Source organism: Neomonachus schauinslandi, chromosome 8 (assembly GCF_002201575.2).
Source record: "Neomonachus schauinslandi chromosome 8, ASM220157v2, whole genome shotgun sequence".
Taxonomy (NCBI): Eukaryota; Metazoa; Chordata; class Mammalia; order Carnivora; family Phocidae; genus Neomonachus; species Neomonachus schauinslandi.
This window is the reverse complement of record NC_058410.1, coordinates 49,955,108-49,972,599: the sequence shown is the minus strand read 5'-3', so window position 1 is coordinate 49,972,599 and position 17,492 is coordinate 49,955,108. Positions and strand designations below refer to the sequence as shown.

Sequence of the window (17,492 nt, the reverse complement as noted above, 5' to 3'; positions counted from 1 at the left end):
AGGTAAAAATGAGGACAATATTTGAATTTTTCTCTTAAGTCTATGCTCATCCGTCCTTAGAACAGTTTAAGACAGAACTGACTTGAAAACAAAAATACAAAAAAAAAAATCAAATTTTGTGCTCTAAGGGCAAAGACATAAAAACAACTGTTCAATAGAAATATCATGAAAGTCACATGTAATTTTAAATTTTCTAGTTACATTAAAAAAAAGTAAAAATAGGCTAATTTAAAAATGTTTTCATTTAATACATCTAAAATATCACCCTTTCAACATGTAATCAATATAAAAAATTAGTAATGGGATATTTTACATTCTTTGTTCCTATTAAGTCTTCAAAATCAGTGTGCATTTTACATTTATAGCACATTTCAATGCTGATGCTAAACTTTTATACAGAAATACTTGGTCTGTATTATCATAAAATTTACAACTGAAAAAGTAGTTTTAAATACCTAAGTTCCAAACATACTTAAAAATTTTCTAATAAAGAAGTATCCACTTTTAAATCTAAACTATGTAAAATTAAATAAAATTTAGAATTCACTTCCTAGATGGATAAGACAAATTTTAAATACTCAATAGCCACACTGCTAGTGGTGGCCAGCGCAGGTATAAACAATGAACACACTGATAGCACAGATATAAACAATGAAAATATACTCTAATTTCCGCCTTACTGCCTGTCAGATATATGCTCTGAGTTGTGTTTTCTTAAATACAGATAAATTTTCAGTGACCCATTCATAGATATTCTTTAGTCTATCCTGTGATTGATGTACATTTTTACAAGATGGCTTCCTACTCTTTGGCCTATGTTCTGTGCTGTGAAGGTAACTGGGTTATAGAGATTATGTGAACAACAGAATCGTAACAAATGAATTAGCAAGCACTGATCCACTGAACCAACCAAATAGAAAACATAATATCTCATTTACGATATAACATCTTAATCAGAATAACATACAGAATAGTTATAAAAGCTTTTCTAATTTTAGCCTCTATAAACCAAATTTCAGCTATAAGATTTGTGAAAATTGTGAAACCAAAACGCAGTCTCAGTAACTGATGGCTACTTTAAGTTTCTCAAAAAAAAAACCACAAAAAAACAAAAAAAACCCCACAAAACCCCCCAAAATAAAAGTTTCTCTATTTTATATAAATATATAAACTAGTAACAAAATGAAGATTAACAGGTACAGAATTCAATGTATTCCTCCCTCAGTAAGAAATGTCCATACTTGTCCACAGAATGAAACATGAGAGTTAAATAGTGTATGTATCCTTACTGTTGCAGTTTTATTACCTCATGTAAAGCTTTTGCCTCCTGTAAGTTTTGTATGCTGACTTTGAAACCATAAGTATTGTTTAAAGATGGTCCATCAATCTGAGAAGTTTCTTTCTTTGGGGTATTTACTGCTGCAAATTGATTCTATTAAAAAAAAAAAAAACAACAACACATAGCCAGAAAAAGATAAATAAGCAATCATTTTCTTTCTTTTGATCACTTATTCCTACTTAGATAATCTGCTTTATGTGTTTTGTAATAAAATAAACTAATACCATCTCTTCAGACCCAAGAAGAAACTAGTAAGTATTTTATTAACATTCTTTTCATGCTAATAATTCAAGATATCAGAACTGGGTATATGTAGAAATATCTGATATAATCTGTAAGCAAACCATATGTTGATCTTTAGTTTACAAACCCCAAATAATGAAAATAAGTCTTGTTGGAGAGTTGACATTTACACCACATGGACATTTATCTTGACCTTTCTTGGAAGTATGGCAAATAAGCAGGCAAATTTGCAACTAGTTTGGCTAAAGTTTATAAAAGATTTGAAATTGTGGGTCTGTATTTTACCCTAGCACAACATGTATCTGAAAGATGAATGAAAATATAGATCATCTTGATGGGTTTAGAAAAAACAGAATCTATTTTTTTAAAATCTTTTTTTCTGATTTCCAGATCCATTAACCATTTCCCCCCAAGTATTGATTTATGTTCACAAAACACTTGTACCTATTTTTTAATATAAATAAGTTGTAATTCAACAATACTGATTTAAAAATGAAAGTTTTTAAAAAGTATTTAGTTTTAAAATAGAAATGCTAAAACATATTTTATGTGGTTAATATTAATGAAATGTAGCCAATATGGAAGTGATTCCTGTCACCTATTTCTAAGGATACATGTTCAATGTAAACCCTTTTTAACATAATCATATATTTCTAAGTATTTGAATAAAGATATTTATAATTTTTTAGTTTCAGTAGTAAATAATGTTGCTTTTTCCTTTGCTACTAAGTAAAATGAACTGAAAAAATCAATGTTATATTTGATGAAAAAGTAATAAACCAAGAAAAAGGATATATTTTTGGTGGGATCAAAAATCACTTACTTGAGCTTTGCTGTCATTGGATTGTTCTGATTTTGCCAGTAATCAGTTAATGTATTTGTATCCTCATAATCCACATTTTGGCTATCATATTCACTTTCTCTGTAATATTTGTATTTACATATAAGAATCTTTTAGATCCCAACAATAACAAAAAAAAAAAAAAACTAAAAAAAATTAGGCAATTTCTTGTTGTCTCAAAGATATGTAAATAAAATGATGCAAAAATATATAATAAAATTTTTAAAAATTGAGACACAAAGTTATCAATTATCTAACTGAAATCTAAGGTAAGAATGGATCTTCCACTGAACATTAAGTATGTTTAGCATAGTTACCTTTGCTTGGGTTAAGAGTACTCTTCTAAGAGTGTCAGTAGTACTTCCTTTCTTATGACTCAATTTCTGGGTTTTTGGTTCTGTAGAAAGAAATGTCATATTTAACATGTACATCAAAATTGCCTGCTTTTTTAAATTTTTATTATTCCAAACTGAGTACCATTTGTGAGTACTGTCCTATTGTCCTTATTAATTCCCCCCAAAGACTTCATAATTTGAAAATCAAACTAATTCAAACCTCTGATCCCCACCAAAATAACTTTAAAATTTTGTATTTTTAAATAAAAACAATTCTGTTTTAATTATTGAGTTTTATACCTGTCATATCCTAGGCAATCATTTAATTCATTCATTTACTTATTCATCAAGTATTTATGAGGAAAAAATAGTCTCTTCCCTCACAGGGTCTAGAGTGAGAATGAGATATTCATCAAATGCATATAGAAAAATGAAATTATAGGGGTGCCTGGGTGGCTCAGTCGTTAAGCATCTGCCTTCGGCTCAGGTCATGATCTCAGGGTCCTGGGATCGAGCCCCGCATTGGGCTCCCTGCTCGGCGGGAAGCCTGCTTCTCCCTCTCCCACTCCCCCTGCTTGTGTTCCCTCTCTCGCTGTGTCTCTGTCAAATAAATAAACAAAATCTTTAAAAAAAAAAAAAAAAAAGAAAAGAAAAATGAAATTATAACTGGGGTAAGTATGATAAAGGGAATATAATTGGGAATTTTTACTAGTCAGGGAAATCAGGAAGGCTTTTTTGTGCTAAAAATCAGAAGAAAGAGTAGGAATTAACTAGGAACAGAGTAAGGATTTACCCTGATTACCAAGCAAAAGAAGTGGAAATTACTGTGGGTGGAAAGAAGGCTAGGATAGACGTCCAGGTGAGATGATGATAGCTTGGCCTAAGGTTGTGGTGGTAGAGGTAGAGAAAACAATGGAGAGATGTGGGTAATTTAGGAAACAAAAAAGTGACAGGACTTGGTTGGTAATGGACTGGGAACCAGAGGATGGGCAGTAAGAGAATCAGGTGGGTGTTACAAATAAATCCCATGTTTCTGACTTGTGTAACTCAGTGACAGAGAGATGGTGGTACTATTCACTGAAGTAAGGAAAACCAAAAGAGAACCACAGGGGCTTCTATGTGTGGGCATGTATGTTTGTGTGTATGAGTACACTGGGTGACTGGTGGCAAATGTGTGCTGTGATATCATGAATTGAGTTTTAAAAATATTGACCTTATGGGGCGCCAGGGTGGTTCAGTCAGTTGAATGTCTGAGCTGATTTCGGCTCAGGTCGTGATCTCAGGGTTGTGAGATCAAGCCCCACACTGGGTTCTGTGCTGGGCATGGACCCTGTTTCTCTCTCCTCCTCTCCCCCCAACCCCAAAAAGAAAAATAATGACCTTATGGTGCTTTTGAGCATTCAAGTAGAAATGCCAAATAGATATCTGGATTGGAGGTTAAGAGAGTTCTGAACTGGAAATTTAAATTTGTTAATCTGTAGTAATCCTGTGGGCAGGAACTCATTCATTTAGAGAGAAAATATAGAGTAAAGCTTCAAAGGAAAGCAAGCAGGCAGAAACACAGGAGTAGGAGAAAAGCCAAGAGGACTGGAAGCTCCATGAAGGAAGGAATGGTCGATAGAACAATGGCTGTTTAAAGAGGGCATGTGAAAGGAACACCAAAAAAACATACACTGGCTTTAGCTACATGAAACTTATTGAAAGTCTTTACAAGAGCCATAATAGTGGAATGATGGGGTCAGAACTGAATGTTGAGTGGGCTGAAAAATGAGTAGGAGGTAAAGAAATGGAGTTGTCAAATTATAGCAATCTTCTGGGGCGCCTGGGTGGCTCGGTCGTTAAGCGCCTGCCTTCGGCTCAGGTCATGATCCCAAGGTCCTGGGATCAAGTCCCGCATTGGGCTCCCTGCTTGGCGGGAAGCCTGCTTCTCCCTCTCCCACTCCCACTGCTTGTGTTCCCTCTCTCGCTGTGTCTTTCTCTGTCAAATAAATAAATAAATAATTAAAAAAAAATTATAGAAATCTTTTAAGAAATCTGGCTTTGAAGAAGAAGAAAAAGAGTAGAAGCTGCAGATGTAAGGTCAAGGCAGGTTTTTGGTTTTCTTTATATCTTAAAGGGTGGGAGAGACTTGGGTGTATGTAAAAACCAGTGGGAAAAATCAAGTTGAGAGAAAGGAAGGTTTCTGAGAGGGCTCGTATATTTCACCCAGAAGGCAAAAGAAGATGGAAGCATATATAAGTAGATTTCACAGAAGACAAAGAAGTTTCCATGTGATAATTGATGACTTTACAAGACATGATAAAATAATAATAAATTCTCATTAGTGGAGTTAAAATTTCATTTAAAAAGCTCTGATTTTCAGGTCTCAACTGGTACCAAAAGATTGGGATCATTCCCTGTATATTTTTGGATTTCAATGCTTTGAAAGTTGAACTCAATCACAAGAAATTTGGAAAGAACTCAAATACATGGAGGTTAAAAAGAGCATCCTACTAAAGAATGAATGGGTCAACCAGGAAATTAAAGAAGAATTATAAGAAAATTCATGGAAACAAATAAAAATGAAAACACAACTGCTCAAAACCTTTGGGACGCAGCAAAGGTGGTCCTAAGAGGGAAGTATATAGCAATACAAGCCTTTCTCAAGAAAAAAGAAAGGTCTCAAATACACAACCTAGTAACCTTACACCTAAAGGAGCTGGAGAAAGAACAGCAAATAAAGCCTAAATCCAGCAGGAGAAGAGAATTTATAAAGATTAGAGCAGAAATCAATGAAATAGAAACCAAAACAACAGTAGAACAGATCAACAAAACTAGATAAGCTGGCTCTTTGAAAGAATTAGTAAGAGCGGTCTGGCCAGACTTACCAAAAAGAAAAGAGAAAGGACCCAAATAAATAAAATCATGAATGAAAGAGGAGAGATCACAACCAACACCAAAGAAACACAAACAATTATAAGAACATAGTATGAGGAACGATATGCCAACAAATTAGGCAATCTGTAAGAAATGGATGCATTCCTAGAGATGTATAAACTACCAAAACTGAAATAGGAAGAAACAGAAAACCTGAACAGACCCATTACCAGCAAGGAAACTGAAGCAGTAATCCAAAATCTTCCAGCAAACAAGAGTCCAGGGTTGGATGGCTTCTCAGGGGAATTCAACCCCACTTAAAGAAGAATTAATACCTATTCTTCTGAAGCTGTTTCAAAAAATAGAAATGGAAGGAAAACTTCCAAACTCTATGAGGCCAGCATTACCTTGATCCCCAAACCAGGCAAAGACCCCACCAAAAAGAATTACAGACCAATATATCCCTGATGAACATGGATGCAAAAATTCTCACCAAGATACTAGCCAATAGGATCCAACAGTACATTAAAAGGATTATTCACCATGACCAAGTGGGACCTATTCCTGGGCTGCAAGGAATCCATAAATCAATCCATAATCAATCAATGTAATACATCCATAAATCAATGTAATACACATTAATAAAAGGACAAGAACCATATGATCCTCTCAATAGATGCAGAAAAAGCATTTGACAAAGTACAGCATCGTTTATTAAAACTTTTCACTGTGTAGGGATAGAGGGAACATACCTCAATATCATAAAAGCCATATACAAAAAGTCAAGAGCAAATTATCATTCTCAATGGGGGAAAAACTGAGAGCTTCTCCCCTAAGGTCAAGAACATGACAGGATGTCCACTATCACCACTGTTGTTCAACACAGTACTAGAGTCCTAGCCTCAGCAATCAGACAACAAAAAGAAATAAAAGGCATCTGAATCTGCAAAGAAGAAATCAAATTCTCACTCTTTGCAGATGACATGATACTCTATGTGGAAGACCCAAAGACTCTACCCCCAAAATGCTAGAATTCATACAGGAATTCAGCAAAGTGGCAGGATATAAAATCAATGAACAGAAACCAGTTGCATTTCTATACACTAACAATGAGACAAAAGAAAGAGAAACTGAGGAGTCGATCCCATTTACAATTGAACCCAAAGCCTAAGATACCTAGGAATAAACCTAACCACAGAGGCAAAGGATCTGTACTTAGAAAACTATAGAATATTCATGAAAGAAATTGAGGAAGACACAAAGAAATGGAAAAACGTTCCACGCTCACAGACTGAAAGAAGAAATATTGTGAAAATGCCTATGCTACCTAGAGCAATCTATACATTCAATGCAACCCCTATCAAAATACCATCAACTTTTTTCACAGAGTTGGAACAAATAATCCGAAAATTTGTATGGAACCAGAAAAGACCCTGAATACCCAGAGGGATGTTGAAAAAGAAAACCAAAGCTGGTGGCATCAAAATTCCTGACCTCAAACTCTATTACAAAGCTGTAATCATCAAGACAGTATGGTACTGGCACAAAAACAGACCTACAGATCAATGGAACAGAACAGAGAACCCAGAAATGGACCCTCAACTCTATGGTCAACTAATCTTCGACAAAGCAGGAAAGAATATCCAATGGAACAGTCTCTTCAACAAATGGTATTGGGAAAATTGGACAGCTACATGCAAAAGAATGAAACTGGACCATTTCCTTACACCATACACAAAAATAGACTCAAAATGGTTGAAAGACCTCAATGTGAGACAGGAGTCCATCAAAATCCTAGAGAACACAGGCAGCAACCTCTTCGACCTCAGCCTCAGCAACTTCCTCCTAGAAACATTGCCAAAGACAAGGGAAGCAAGGGCAAAAATGAACTATTGAGACTTCATCAAGATAAAAAGCTTTTGCACAGCAAAGGAAACAGTAAACAAAACCAAAAGACAACTGACAGAATGGGAGAAGATATTTGCAAATGTCTTATCAGATAAAGGGCTAGTATCCAAAATCTATAAAGAATTTATCAAACTCAACACCCAAAGAACAAATGATCCAATCAAGAAATGGGCAGAAGACACACATTTCTCCAGCGAAGACATACAAATGGTCAACAGACACATGAAAACAACCCTCCACATCACTTGGCATGAAGGGAATACAAATCAAAACCGTAATGAGATACCACCTCACACCAGTCAGAATGGCTAAAATCAACAAATCAGGAAACAGATGCTGGCATGGATGCAGAGAAAGGGGAACCCTCTTACACTGTTGGTGGGAATGCAAGCTGGTGCAAGCACTCTGGAAAACAGTATGGAAGTTCCTCAAAAAGTTGAAAATAGAGCTACCCTATGACCTAGCAACTGCACTCTAGGGATTTACCCCAAAGATACAAATGTAGTGATCTGAAGGGGCACCTGCACTGTATGCCCACAACAGCCAAACTATGGAAAGAGCCCAGAGTCCATTGACAGATGAATGGATAGAGAAGTGGTGTATGTATGTACACACACACACACACAAATGCAATACTACTCAGCGATCAAAAAAAAATAATGAAATCTTGTCATTTGCAACGACATGGATGGAACTAGAGGGTATTATGCTAAGCAAAATAAGTCAATCAGAAAAAGACAATTACCATATGATCTCACTCACATGTGGAATTTAAGAAACAAAACAGAGGATCACAGGGGAAGGGATGGAAAAATAAAACAAAATGAAATCAGAGAGGGAGACAAACCACAAGAGACTCTTAGTCACAGGAAACAAACTGAAGATTCCTAGAGGGGAGAAGGGGGAGGGGATGGGGTAACTGAGTGATGGACATTAGGAGGGCACATGATATAATGAGCACTGGGTATTTTATAAGACTGATGAATCACTGAACTCTACCTGAAACTAATAATACACTATATTTTAACTGAATTTAAAATATATATTTAAAAAATCACATAAAAAAAGCTCTGAATTTCATTACGTAGTCTAATGTTTTCATTTCTAATCTTTGAAAAAGAATTTTGAAGGCTTCCTGTTATTTGTAAACTCACCTGTTGATAAAGGGCTCAGGCTACTTGCTTCAGGAAGCCTTTCCAGAAGTTTTCTCTGTACAATTGGTGTACTATGAAGGCAGAGTGGGTCACATATTCCAGTTCTTGCCCTAACATTAATTGGAGATATCACTAGAGGCTCCAGAGGCTCACTGCAGGGGCTTTTCTGTATACCATCTTTTACTGGTTTTAAGAAGTTCTCAATATTCAGGGAATGTAGTTCCTCTACTGGTGATGTGGGTCTCTCATCTCCATTTAATGTTCTGGCATCTGGGGATGTTGCTTGTTGCCAAGGCGGAATTACTGGAGAATCAGGGGAGCTATAACTAACATAATAGTCATCATCATCATCTTCACCTTTCTCATGATCATTTGTAGAAGCAACCAGTGGCAGTGCCTGACTTTCACTTATAGTTCGACTACGTTCTGTGGTTGGTGCTCGTAAAGCAATCTGGGAGTTATCAACATCTTCCTTGGTATGTGCTGTAGTGGGGAGTATATGCGGAGCTGTACTCATTTTTGGAGGCACTACAGGTTTGTCATCTGGGTTAACTGAAGAGCTGAAGTTCTCAGCAGATTTTACAACTCCAGTTGGCTCAGTTTTAGACAGTTTCTTGGAACGTTCATATTCTTCTTTGGCTTGAAGCCATGCTTGAACCAGTTGTCGACTTGGGGCACATTTGCAAGGCATAATCACAATTTTTTTATCCTCAACCATTTTATAGCTATTACTTGACCCTTTATTGACCACTGCCTGGCCATTGCGAAGGGGTGACCCTGGTCTCGGATTCTGAGTCATTGCTGAGAATGCTGTTTTCCACAGACGAAGTCCTTCCAAGGAAAAGTCTCCCTCAAACTCAGCCAGATCATTTGGAAGTCGAGTTTCTACCATGAGAAGCCGTCCACCGATCTCCCTATAAACAACATATTTTAGAACTGTTTTGTCTCAAAGAGCAATTACCAAAATATTTAGCTCCCTATCCTAGATATTTTTTGAAGTCTCTTTTGGATTCTTAAAAATGCCCATTTCTTCCCTTTCTATGCCCTCTCTCTACATATTTTATGCAGGCACACTCTTTTTAGTCTTAATATGTTTTTCTTCACAGGTATATGCTACTAAATTAATTTCCTTTGGAAGGAATCATAAATACCAGGGAAAGAAGGTATTGTTTTAAGTGCCCCATGAAGTCTTCTTTTCTCCAAGGAGATGGCACAAACTGACCATACTCCTTTCCTCTAACCAAATAACTTTCCACTGTCACCGCATGTGAAAAAAACAATGGAAGAATTTATCATTAGAGACTATATCCCTGAATTTTATCTATAGCCTCTCTAGATATGCTCTAGTATCTACAGTAGTTTAGCAAAACCAGTCAGTTCAAACATATCTTTGTACTCCCCCAAGTCCCTTCAAACAGTACAAAAATCACACACAATTGAAAAAAATTACCATAATTCTTTCTCCCCTTTACATGGCAAGGCTTAACATTAACATAAGAACTTTAAGTTGGCAGAGCCCACAGAATGCGTAGCACAAATGCTGATAATGTATGTGTATGTGGGGAATCACTATTAAAAGGTAGCCTGATTTAGTTTCCAACAGTTGGAAATACCAAGCTAAACCTCCTTCTCTAACATATATCCACTGGTACTATCTCCATCTGATGTAGCAAGAAAGTCTACTTTTTCTTCCTTATGGTATATCTTTCATGGACATGAAGGTAATTTCTTAGTTTTTTCAATTACTTCTCCTAGGGCATGATTTCCCAAACATCCTTGTCATTCTCTACATAAAATTCAATGAACTGGATTCATGTTTTCTGATTTGGAGCTGAAGGGTTACCACAGTTCCTTTTCCCCTTTACATGGAAAGACTTTGGCCCTTAATAGTTAACTCTGTAACCACCTCCCAGCTATATGAAAAATCAGAAGCAAGACTATCACTACTGAAGAAAATGAGCACACATCTTATATGACATAGCCAACTCTAATATTAATGATACAGAGATCATAATGAATTAAAAATTAACAAAAATTGGTGAGGTGTGGTAAATTCAGCTCTCTTGAAAATTGTCAGCAGCATGTAATTGCTATAATTCATGTCATAATATATATCAAAAGCCTTAAATTTTTTAGTAATCCTACTTCTAAGACTAAATGGAAAAACCCCAAAATATAAGAAATACTTCATGAAGGAAACAATAATCACATAATTATCTACAGTGGCAGGACAGGGAACAAATTTTCTGTCCAATAAAATATACATATGATAGGATTATTATGTAGTCATTAAAATGATAGTCCCAGAAACTCATAATTTAGAAAATGTTTATAGTAGAATATTAGGTGAAAAAAATCTGTATATAATACTGTGACTATAGTAAGATCACATTTCATAAAACAAAATAAAAACTATACATTAAAAAAACTAAAAAAACACATTAAAATATTAAGAGTGGTTGTCGATAGGTAGAGAAATGGTGTGATATTTATTCTTTTATACCTCCTAAATTTACTATAGTGAATAGTTTTATATTAAAAATTGTTTTTAAACATACTAAGTATGTTTAATAATAATAATGACTATCAACCTTTTATTTCAGCTGCAGGACCAGTCTCAAAGTTGGACAACAACTAACAGCAACAGAGTTAATGACTAACACATGGTAAGTTAACTGAGAATTAAAAATTTGATATGTAAGGCTGAGGCAGAAAAAACAGTTCAATTAAAAAATATATCATAATCACTACTGATAAAGCCAAAGCCCCCCAAAATAATGGAAACTAATGCCTAAGGAATAGACATTCATACATTCTGGCAGTGAAATAAAGAAAAAGAGTCCCATTTGTGTTAAAAGACCACATATAGGTAGTAAGCAAAACAAAACTGTAAAACTATAAAATTGTGTATTAGGAAGGGTGGGGAGGAAATTTTCTGTCTTCCACTTCAAGTCTTTAGAGGAGGGAACTTCAACCCTATATTTCTGATCACTTTTTCTCAACCCCTTCTTAAATAGACTCATGCATTATTGCTGATCTGCTGGGTAAAATCCTGGTATTCACTGTGTCTTCTCAACTAGGATCAGGAACACGGTGCTGCTGAAGGTTAGTGTACACATGTGGTGTGGCTTCTTGCCTTATTAACTCTTCACATCTCTTCTATCATTTAGACTAGGCTAAGTCGGCCACAGCAGTCCTATCCGCCCTTCTCTGCTTCTGACTGGATGGCTGAAATGAACTGCCTCTCCTTGCAACTGGTTAGGTAAATGGGATCAAAGACACAGGGGGGAGGAACAAAAATCATCACTTAAATGGCCTGGTTTAAGTCATGTTCCCCAACTTAGCTCCTATCAGTTATATTCTACCTTGGTGATGCAAGAGGTACAGAATACCTACTTAACTACTGGCTTAAAAATAAACCAACCAATACTGATGCCTTCGCGTTTTGCTATTGGCTCTGTGCGTGTGTGTCTATGTGTCTGTGCATCTGTCTACTGCCTCTCTGGAAAGATTTTTTTTTTTTATGTCGCTGGGTTACATATTAACAGTGTTTTATTTTCAAATTATTCCTTATCATGGCACCAAATTTATCATATTGTAGAACTCATTTTGGCACAGCATCTGGCTACAATATTTTATTTATTTTCTATGGATTTTAGTTTGGTTATTCCTATTTTGAGTAGGAGCCTCCTACATGGATTCAAATTCTCTCCATTCACAAATCTTTGTACTAGTCTGACCCCACATTACCAATTCCTTTGCAACAACTGTATTTCCAACAGCCTGAAGAAATTCAAGTTCATTATTAAGGGAGAAATTTCAGAGAGCTAACTAACATTTTCTCTTATTTACCACATAGAGCTATGGGATTACTTCCTTTTTAAATAGTCTATTTGTATGGTTATTATTTTATTTTTTAATTTTTTTATTATGTTCAATTAGCCTTCTTTAAAAAAAGGAGAGATAAAGGGAAGTGAAGTCCATCTTGCATTCCTAATAACTACAAACTAACAGTAGTAACAATATGATTGAAGATGCTGGCAACATGAAAAGAAAGGGATATAATACAAACAACTTAAAATAATCTTCATTTAGAGATATATCATAGAAGTACGTAAAACATATGTATGCTCATTTTCAAACATGTTTTAAAAATAAAGTTCTTTTAAAAATTGTAAGTTTGTAATTTTAGAAATAAATACCATTTTTAAAATGGTACTTTTCAAGTATTATGACATCCTTCTTAATCTGCCATCATGTCACGGTGAGCCTCTGCATCTCTAATCCTTAATGTTGACACAGTGTTAACAGTGAGATCTAAGACCAACACTTACCAACTTAAAGTTCTCAAGGTGCAATCAATCATCCAGCTAGTTTGTGAATTTTCTCAGAAGTCCATAATTATGAACTACTTTTACAACAATTTACTTATAAATACAGTATATTACAGCCAGAAAACTAGCAGTCATGTACTAATGTTACATTCATTATAATTATTCAGAGTGACTCAAGGGGAAAAAATAATTCTGATTACCTGGGCTTTTCTGGTACATCAGAAGGATTACTGCAAAATGGTTCCTGGTAAATAGTTTCTGAAAGGTCATGATCCAATAAAGTTGCCATAATTTCTTCCCTACTTGGTGGGGACATAAGTGGTTTCAGAATGTGAGCAGTTCGAGGGGTGAAACTGCCGTTTTTAGATTGTGAGGGAGAGCTGGTAGACCTTGGTGAACTATCAGGAGTTGGTGTCAATATATCATTGTTTCTTGAAACATACAATTCTAAATCTTCAGAGGCTGCATCCAGAAGTTCACCATCAGGGGAGGATAGTATTGTAGTAAAAGAGGTATTGACTGAGTCAAGAGACTGTTGCATCTCTTTTCTGGTATGACCTTGAATCCAGTCTGAAGTGCCTGGCTGTGAGAGGCTAAGAAACACTTCTTTGCTTACTGAACTCCTATTCAATCTGGATTTTTCATTTAGACAGTCCTCTGCCTGCTGGACACAGAAAGAATCCATTATTGAATTAGAGCGAGTTGTTAGAGGATGAAAGCTACTTTTCCACTGGTTGTGGTGATGACTCTCATTGCTATCTATGGATGACTTCTCAAATAGTTCAGGACTTAGAGTTTTAGATCTAATCCACGAGGCTGAGTCTGAGGCATGATGTTTGTCTTCATCACACTTCTGGTTACCATGACTTAAAACCTCATTTTTTTCTATAGTTTGTCCTGGGAAAAGATCCTGAACTGCATCACTTAGGAATTTCTGAGGCAAATTCTGATCAGCTGGGACAAACTGACTTCCAGAATAAAAGCTACAAAATCCAGTTTGACCTATTGTATTAATATCAAAATTATAATTATGTTCAGGAGACAAGCTATCTTCAAGTGAATAACAACTCTCAAAACCTGGATCTGAAAAAAAGACGGGACTGTCATCTGATAGAGAGTTATCCAACTGGCCAGAGTTTTGTAAATTTAGAGAGTCTACTTTAAGAAGTTTGGGAATTTTTTCTTTAGGTTTTGTACTTCTGGGAGTTCGAGGTTTTCTTGAAGATGTTACTGATCGTGTTCGTTTAATCGTTTTGTTTTGTTCAAGGGAACCAGAAATATTTTTGTTTGGTTGATGTTTATTAGATAATGGGTCTTGCATAATATTTGCATTTTGTGCTTTCTGCTGTCTTTTCTGTAACAATTCTTTTAGAACTGCCAGTCCAGACTGGCCTTCACCAAATGTTGAAGGTGTTGACACATTTCGACTTTTACACTGAGAAAGTGCTTTGGTTTGTGAAATTGCTTCTGACAATGACCTCTGTTTTACCCTTTCAGGTTTAAAATTTGACATATCTAAAATAAAACCCCTTTGTTTTTGCTCCCATGCTATTTGTTTGATTGGACTTCTCAAGGAAGTTACAAAGCAATTATTAGGCATTTGGCTTTCCTCTGAAGCTGCATTTCCTGGAGAACAAGTTTCGCTGTGCTTTGACTGTTCTGCCATGCACACAATCTGCTGCTGCCTGTCTTTGCAATGCAAAAAATTAGGGGCATACGCCTGGTCTGGCTTTGATTCTAAAGAATTACGATATTCATTTAACTTTCCGATAGATGACAAATAGTTTTTTTGTGTATTTGCATTCTCTTCTGTCTTTGGAGACATTATACCCGAAGATATCTGTGTATTCTGTGCTACCTGAGACAAATGGTTGGAAAGATCAAATATATTTTTTTGAATCAAGGTTGATTCCTTTAGAGTAAACATAGCATTTTGGTTATGAGACCTCTGAACATTAATTTTTGAGATTCCAGGTCCCAAAGAACTACAAACAACTGATGAATGCAAATCATCTCGTGAGCTGGGTAATGTTTGCAAATCTACAGGCTTCTTGCTTTCTAAAAAAGAAGGAAAGCAACCAGATAAATTCTGTTGTGCATGAATTCCGGTGGGCAAGGGGGCAGAAAGGGGATGATCTATAGCACAGCCCATTAGTGACACATCTTTCTGTTTAAAAAGTAATTGAGAGCCTCCAGAACTATTTGAGGTCTCAGACACATTCTGATGTTTCAGCACAAACGTAACTTCAGCACTAGACTGAGATTTTATTTTTTCATCTTTAGTTGTTATATGCTTTCTTGACATAACTTTCTCATTTGTTTTTTGTTTCTGTTTTGCTCTCTGTTTCTTTTTTCCATCATCTACTTTATTTGTCTGATTTCGTTTGTTCCTTTTCTTAGTAACTACAGAGGGATTAACAAGCTTGGTTTTCGATTTCTTAACCTGCGCTCTTGCTCGACTATTTTTTTCCATACGGGAATTAACAGTCTTGTTATTACATGCATTAGGACCCTTAAAAAGCATTGCTTCTTTATCTGCAGCAGCCATCATCTCTTCAGCTCTTGGATCTGTGGGAGACCAGCAGCGAGGGGGAGAAGAATTTATGGGACTTGTGCTTCTCTCAGAAAGAAAACCTAGTTTAGACATAACATCACTATAATTCAAGTCACAGTCTTCGGTTTCAGCATTGTAAGATGGCGAGGGAGGAGACAGGATAGCATGTGACCGTTTTCGCCTGAAAGACAAAGTTCTTTTAATATTTTCACTATTTGTCCTTTGTTGCTTACCAGTTTTTTTCTTAGCAGACTTATGTTTTGATTTTCTTCTGTGACTTTTCTTTGGTGTTAGTGGATAAATGGGATATTTGGTTGCAGGGGAGTCAGGAACTTTTGGCCAAAAATCCTTCAAAGGTGCAAGCTTTTTATATAGTTCCATTTTTTCCTCTGTCAATATAACTTGTTTTTCTTTAGAGTCTATTTTTCCTAGCTTCACAAGCATATTTTTTCTCCCTCTAAATCTATTAATAATAATATACTTTATGATGACAGGGGGTAGCTTTTTAGACATTTTTCTTCGTTTTCGAGATTTGAGAGTTCCATCTAAACTTTCACCAATTTCCATGGGATGAGGTAGGCTAATTTTTGAGTTGTGTGTTACAAAACTTGACTCACTATCTTCAGTCTCATAATTTACCTTGCGTTTGGCTCTAAGTGTATATTTATTTCCAAACAATCCAAAGGACTGCTCAGTTTCTAAGGTTCCATCTCCAAAGTGACAGTCTATGAAACTGTCTGCGGGTGTTTTATTTTCAAAAGCTCCGCGGGTGACTTTAATTAAATCACTGGCCAATATGTTATCCTTCTCAGGATTACTATTACAAGGATTATTTTGTATACAATTATCTTTTGTGGATACAGTCTCACTAGTTTTGGTAGAAGTCTCTTGATGACCTATAAGCTTCTTTTTATTCATTTTTAACCGGGACTGTTTACTGCTGGGTTGTAGTTTGTATGTGACAGGAGAGAGTTTCTGTGGTCTGAGACAGTTGGAAAGAACAACACTGGGAAAAAACATATAATGTGCTGCTTGCTGGCTGAGGCTTGGCTTTTCTGTTTTATGTTCTTGAAACTCTTCATATCTAATTTTAAGTTTATTTAGCCCACTTTCATCAGCAATGCTATCAAGAGAATGTACCATAGTTCTATTCTCTCCTGTGCATGAGAGCAATTCACAATTTTCAGTTAAGGATGAAGGGAATAAACTATTTAGAGCTGTGCTGTTTCCTTTTTCATTTCCTTCAGAGGATAATTTATTTTTTGAATGACTTAGGTCAGAAAAGTTGAAAGAATTTTTGCCCAATGTACTTTCACTACTATGACGGTTCATGTGTATAAAAGGGGCATCCTTATCAATTTTTCTAATATTTGTATACTTTCTACTTGGTACTTGTCTTGTAACAGATTGAATATCTTCTTCATAATCAAAAATACTACTTTCACAGGAAGATACTGGGAGGGTATCTTTCTTACTTTCTTTATGAGAGTTTTCTGAATGGACAGAATTGCTCAAAGATCCAGGGTATTTCATAGAGTAAGTGCTTTCATTGGTAAAAGCAGCAACTGAATGATCTAGACATTTTTCTATGTTGTTTGGCTGTGGAAGTTCCTCAATTAAATCTTCCTTCTTCAAAACATGGGAAGAAAGGGCACTTGTGTGTTTACACTGAAAGGTAATCTTAGCAGAAGATGGGGGTTCTAATGTAGCAGCATCTTTGTGAAAGATGGAAGGTTTTACTGATAGCTTGCTTGTTGCAATCACAGAAGAGTGAGTCCTAGAATTTTCGTTGTTCAATGGATTGTCTGAAACCGGGAAAAAAAGAATTTCACTTCCATGCTTTTAATTTTTAAAATATTTTTCCATACTATCACCATGAAAGAAACTATATGAAATTAAGTTTCTATGCTTAAAATGGTTATCTCAAA

General features: G+C 35.6%; 1 protein-coding gene across 1 annotated transcript in view; it reads right to left on the bottom strand.

The window, feature by feature from the left end:
• REV3L (REV3 like, DNA directed polymerase zeta catalytic subunit) overlaps positions 1-17,492 on the bottom strand; it is a 175,534-nt gene that overhangs the window by 63,721 nt on the left and 94,321 nt on the right. Inside the window, exons 13-16 of the mRNA XM_021693690.1 lie at positions 13,211-17,369; positions 8,677-9,590; positions 2,741-2,820; positions 1,307-1,432 (exon numbers count right to left, since the gene is read on the bottom strand). Of these exons, the coding sequence (XP_021549365.1) occupies positions 1,307-1,432; positions 2,741-2,820; positions 8,677-9,590; positions 13,211-17,369 (5,279 nt within the window). The remainder of the gene's footprint in view (positions 1-1,306; positions 1,433-2,740; positions 2,821-8,676; positions 9,591-13,210; positions 17,370-17,492) is intronic.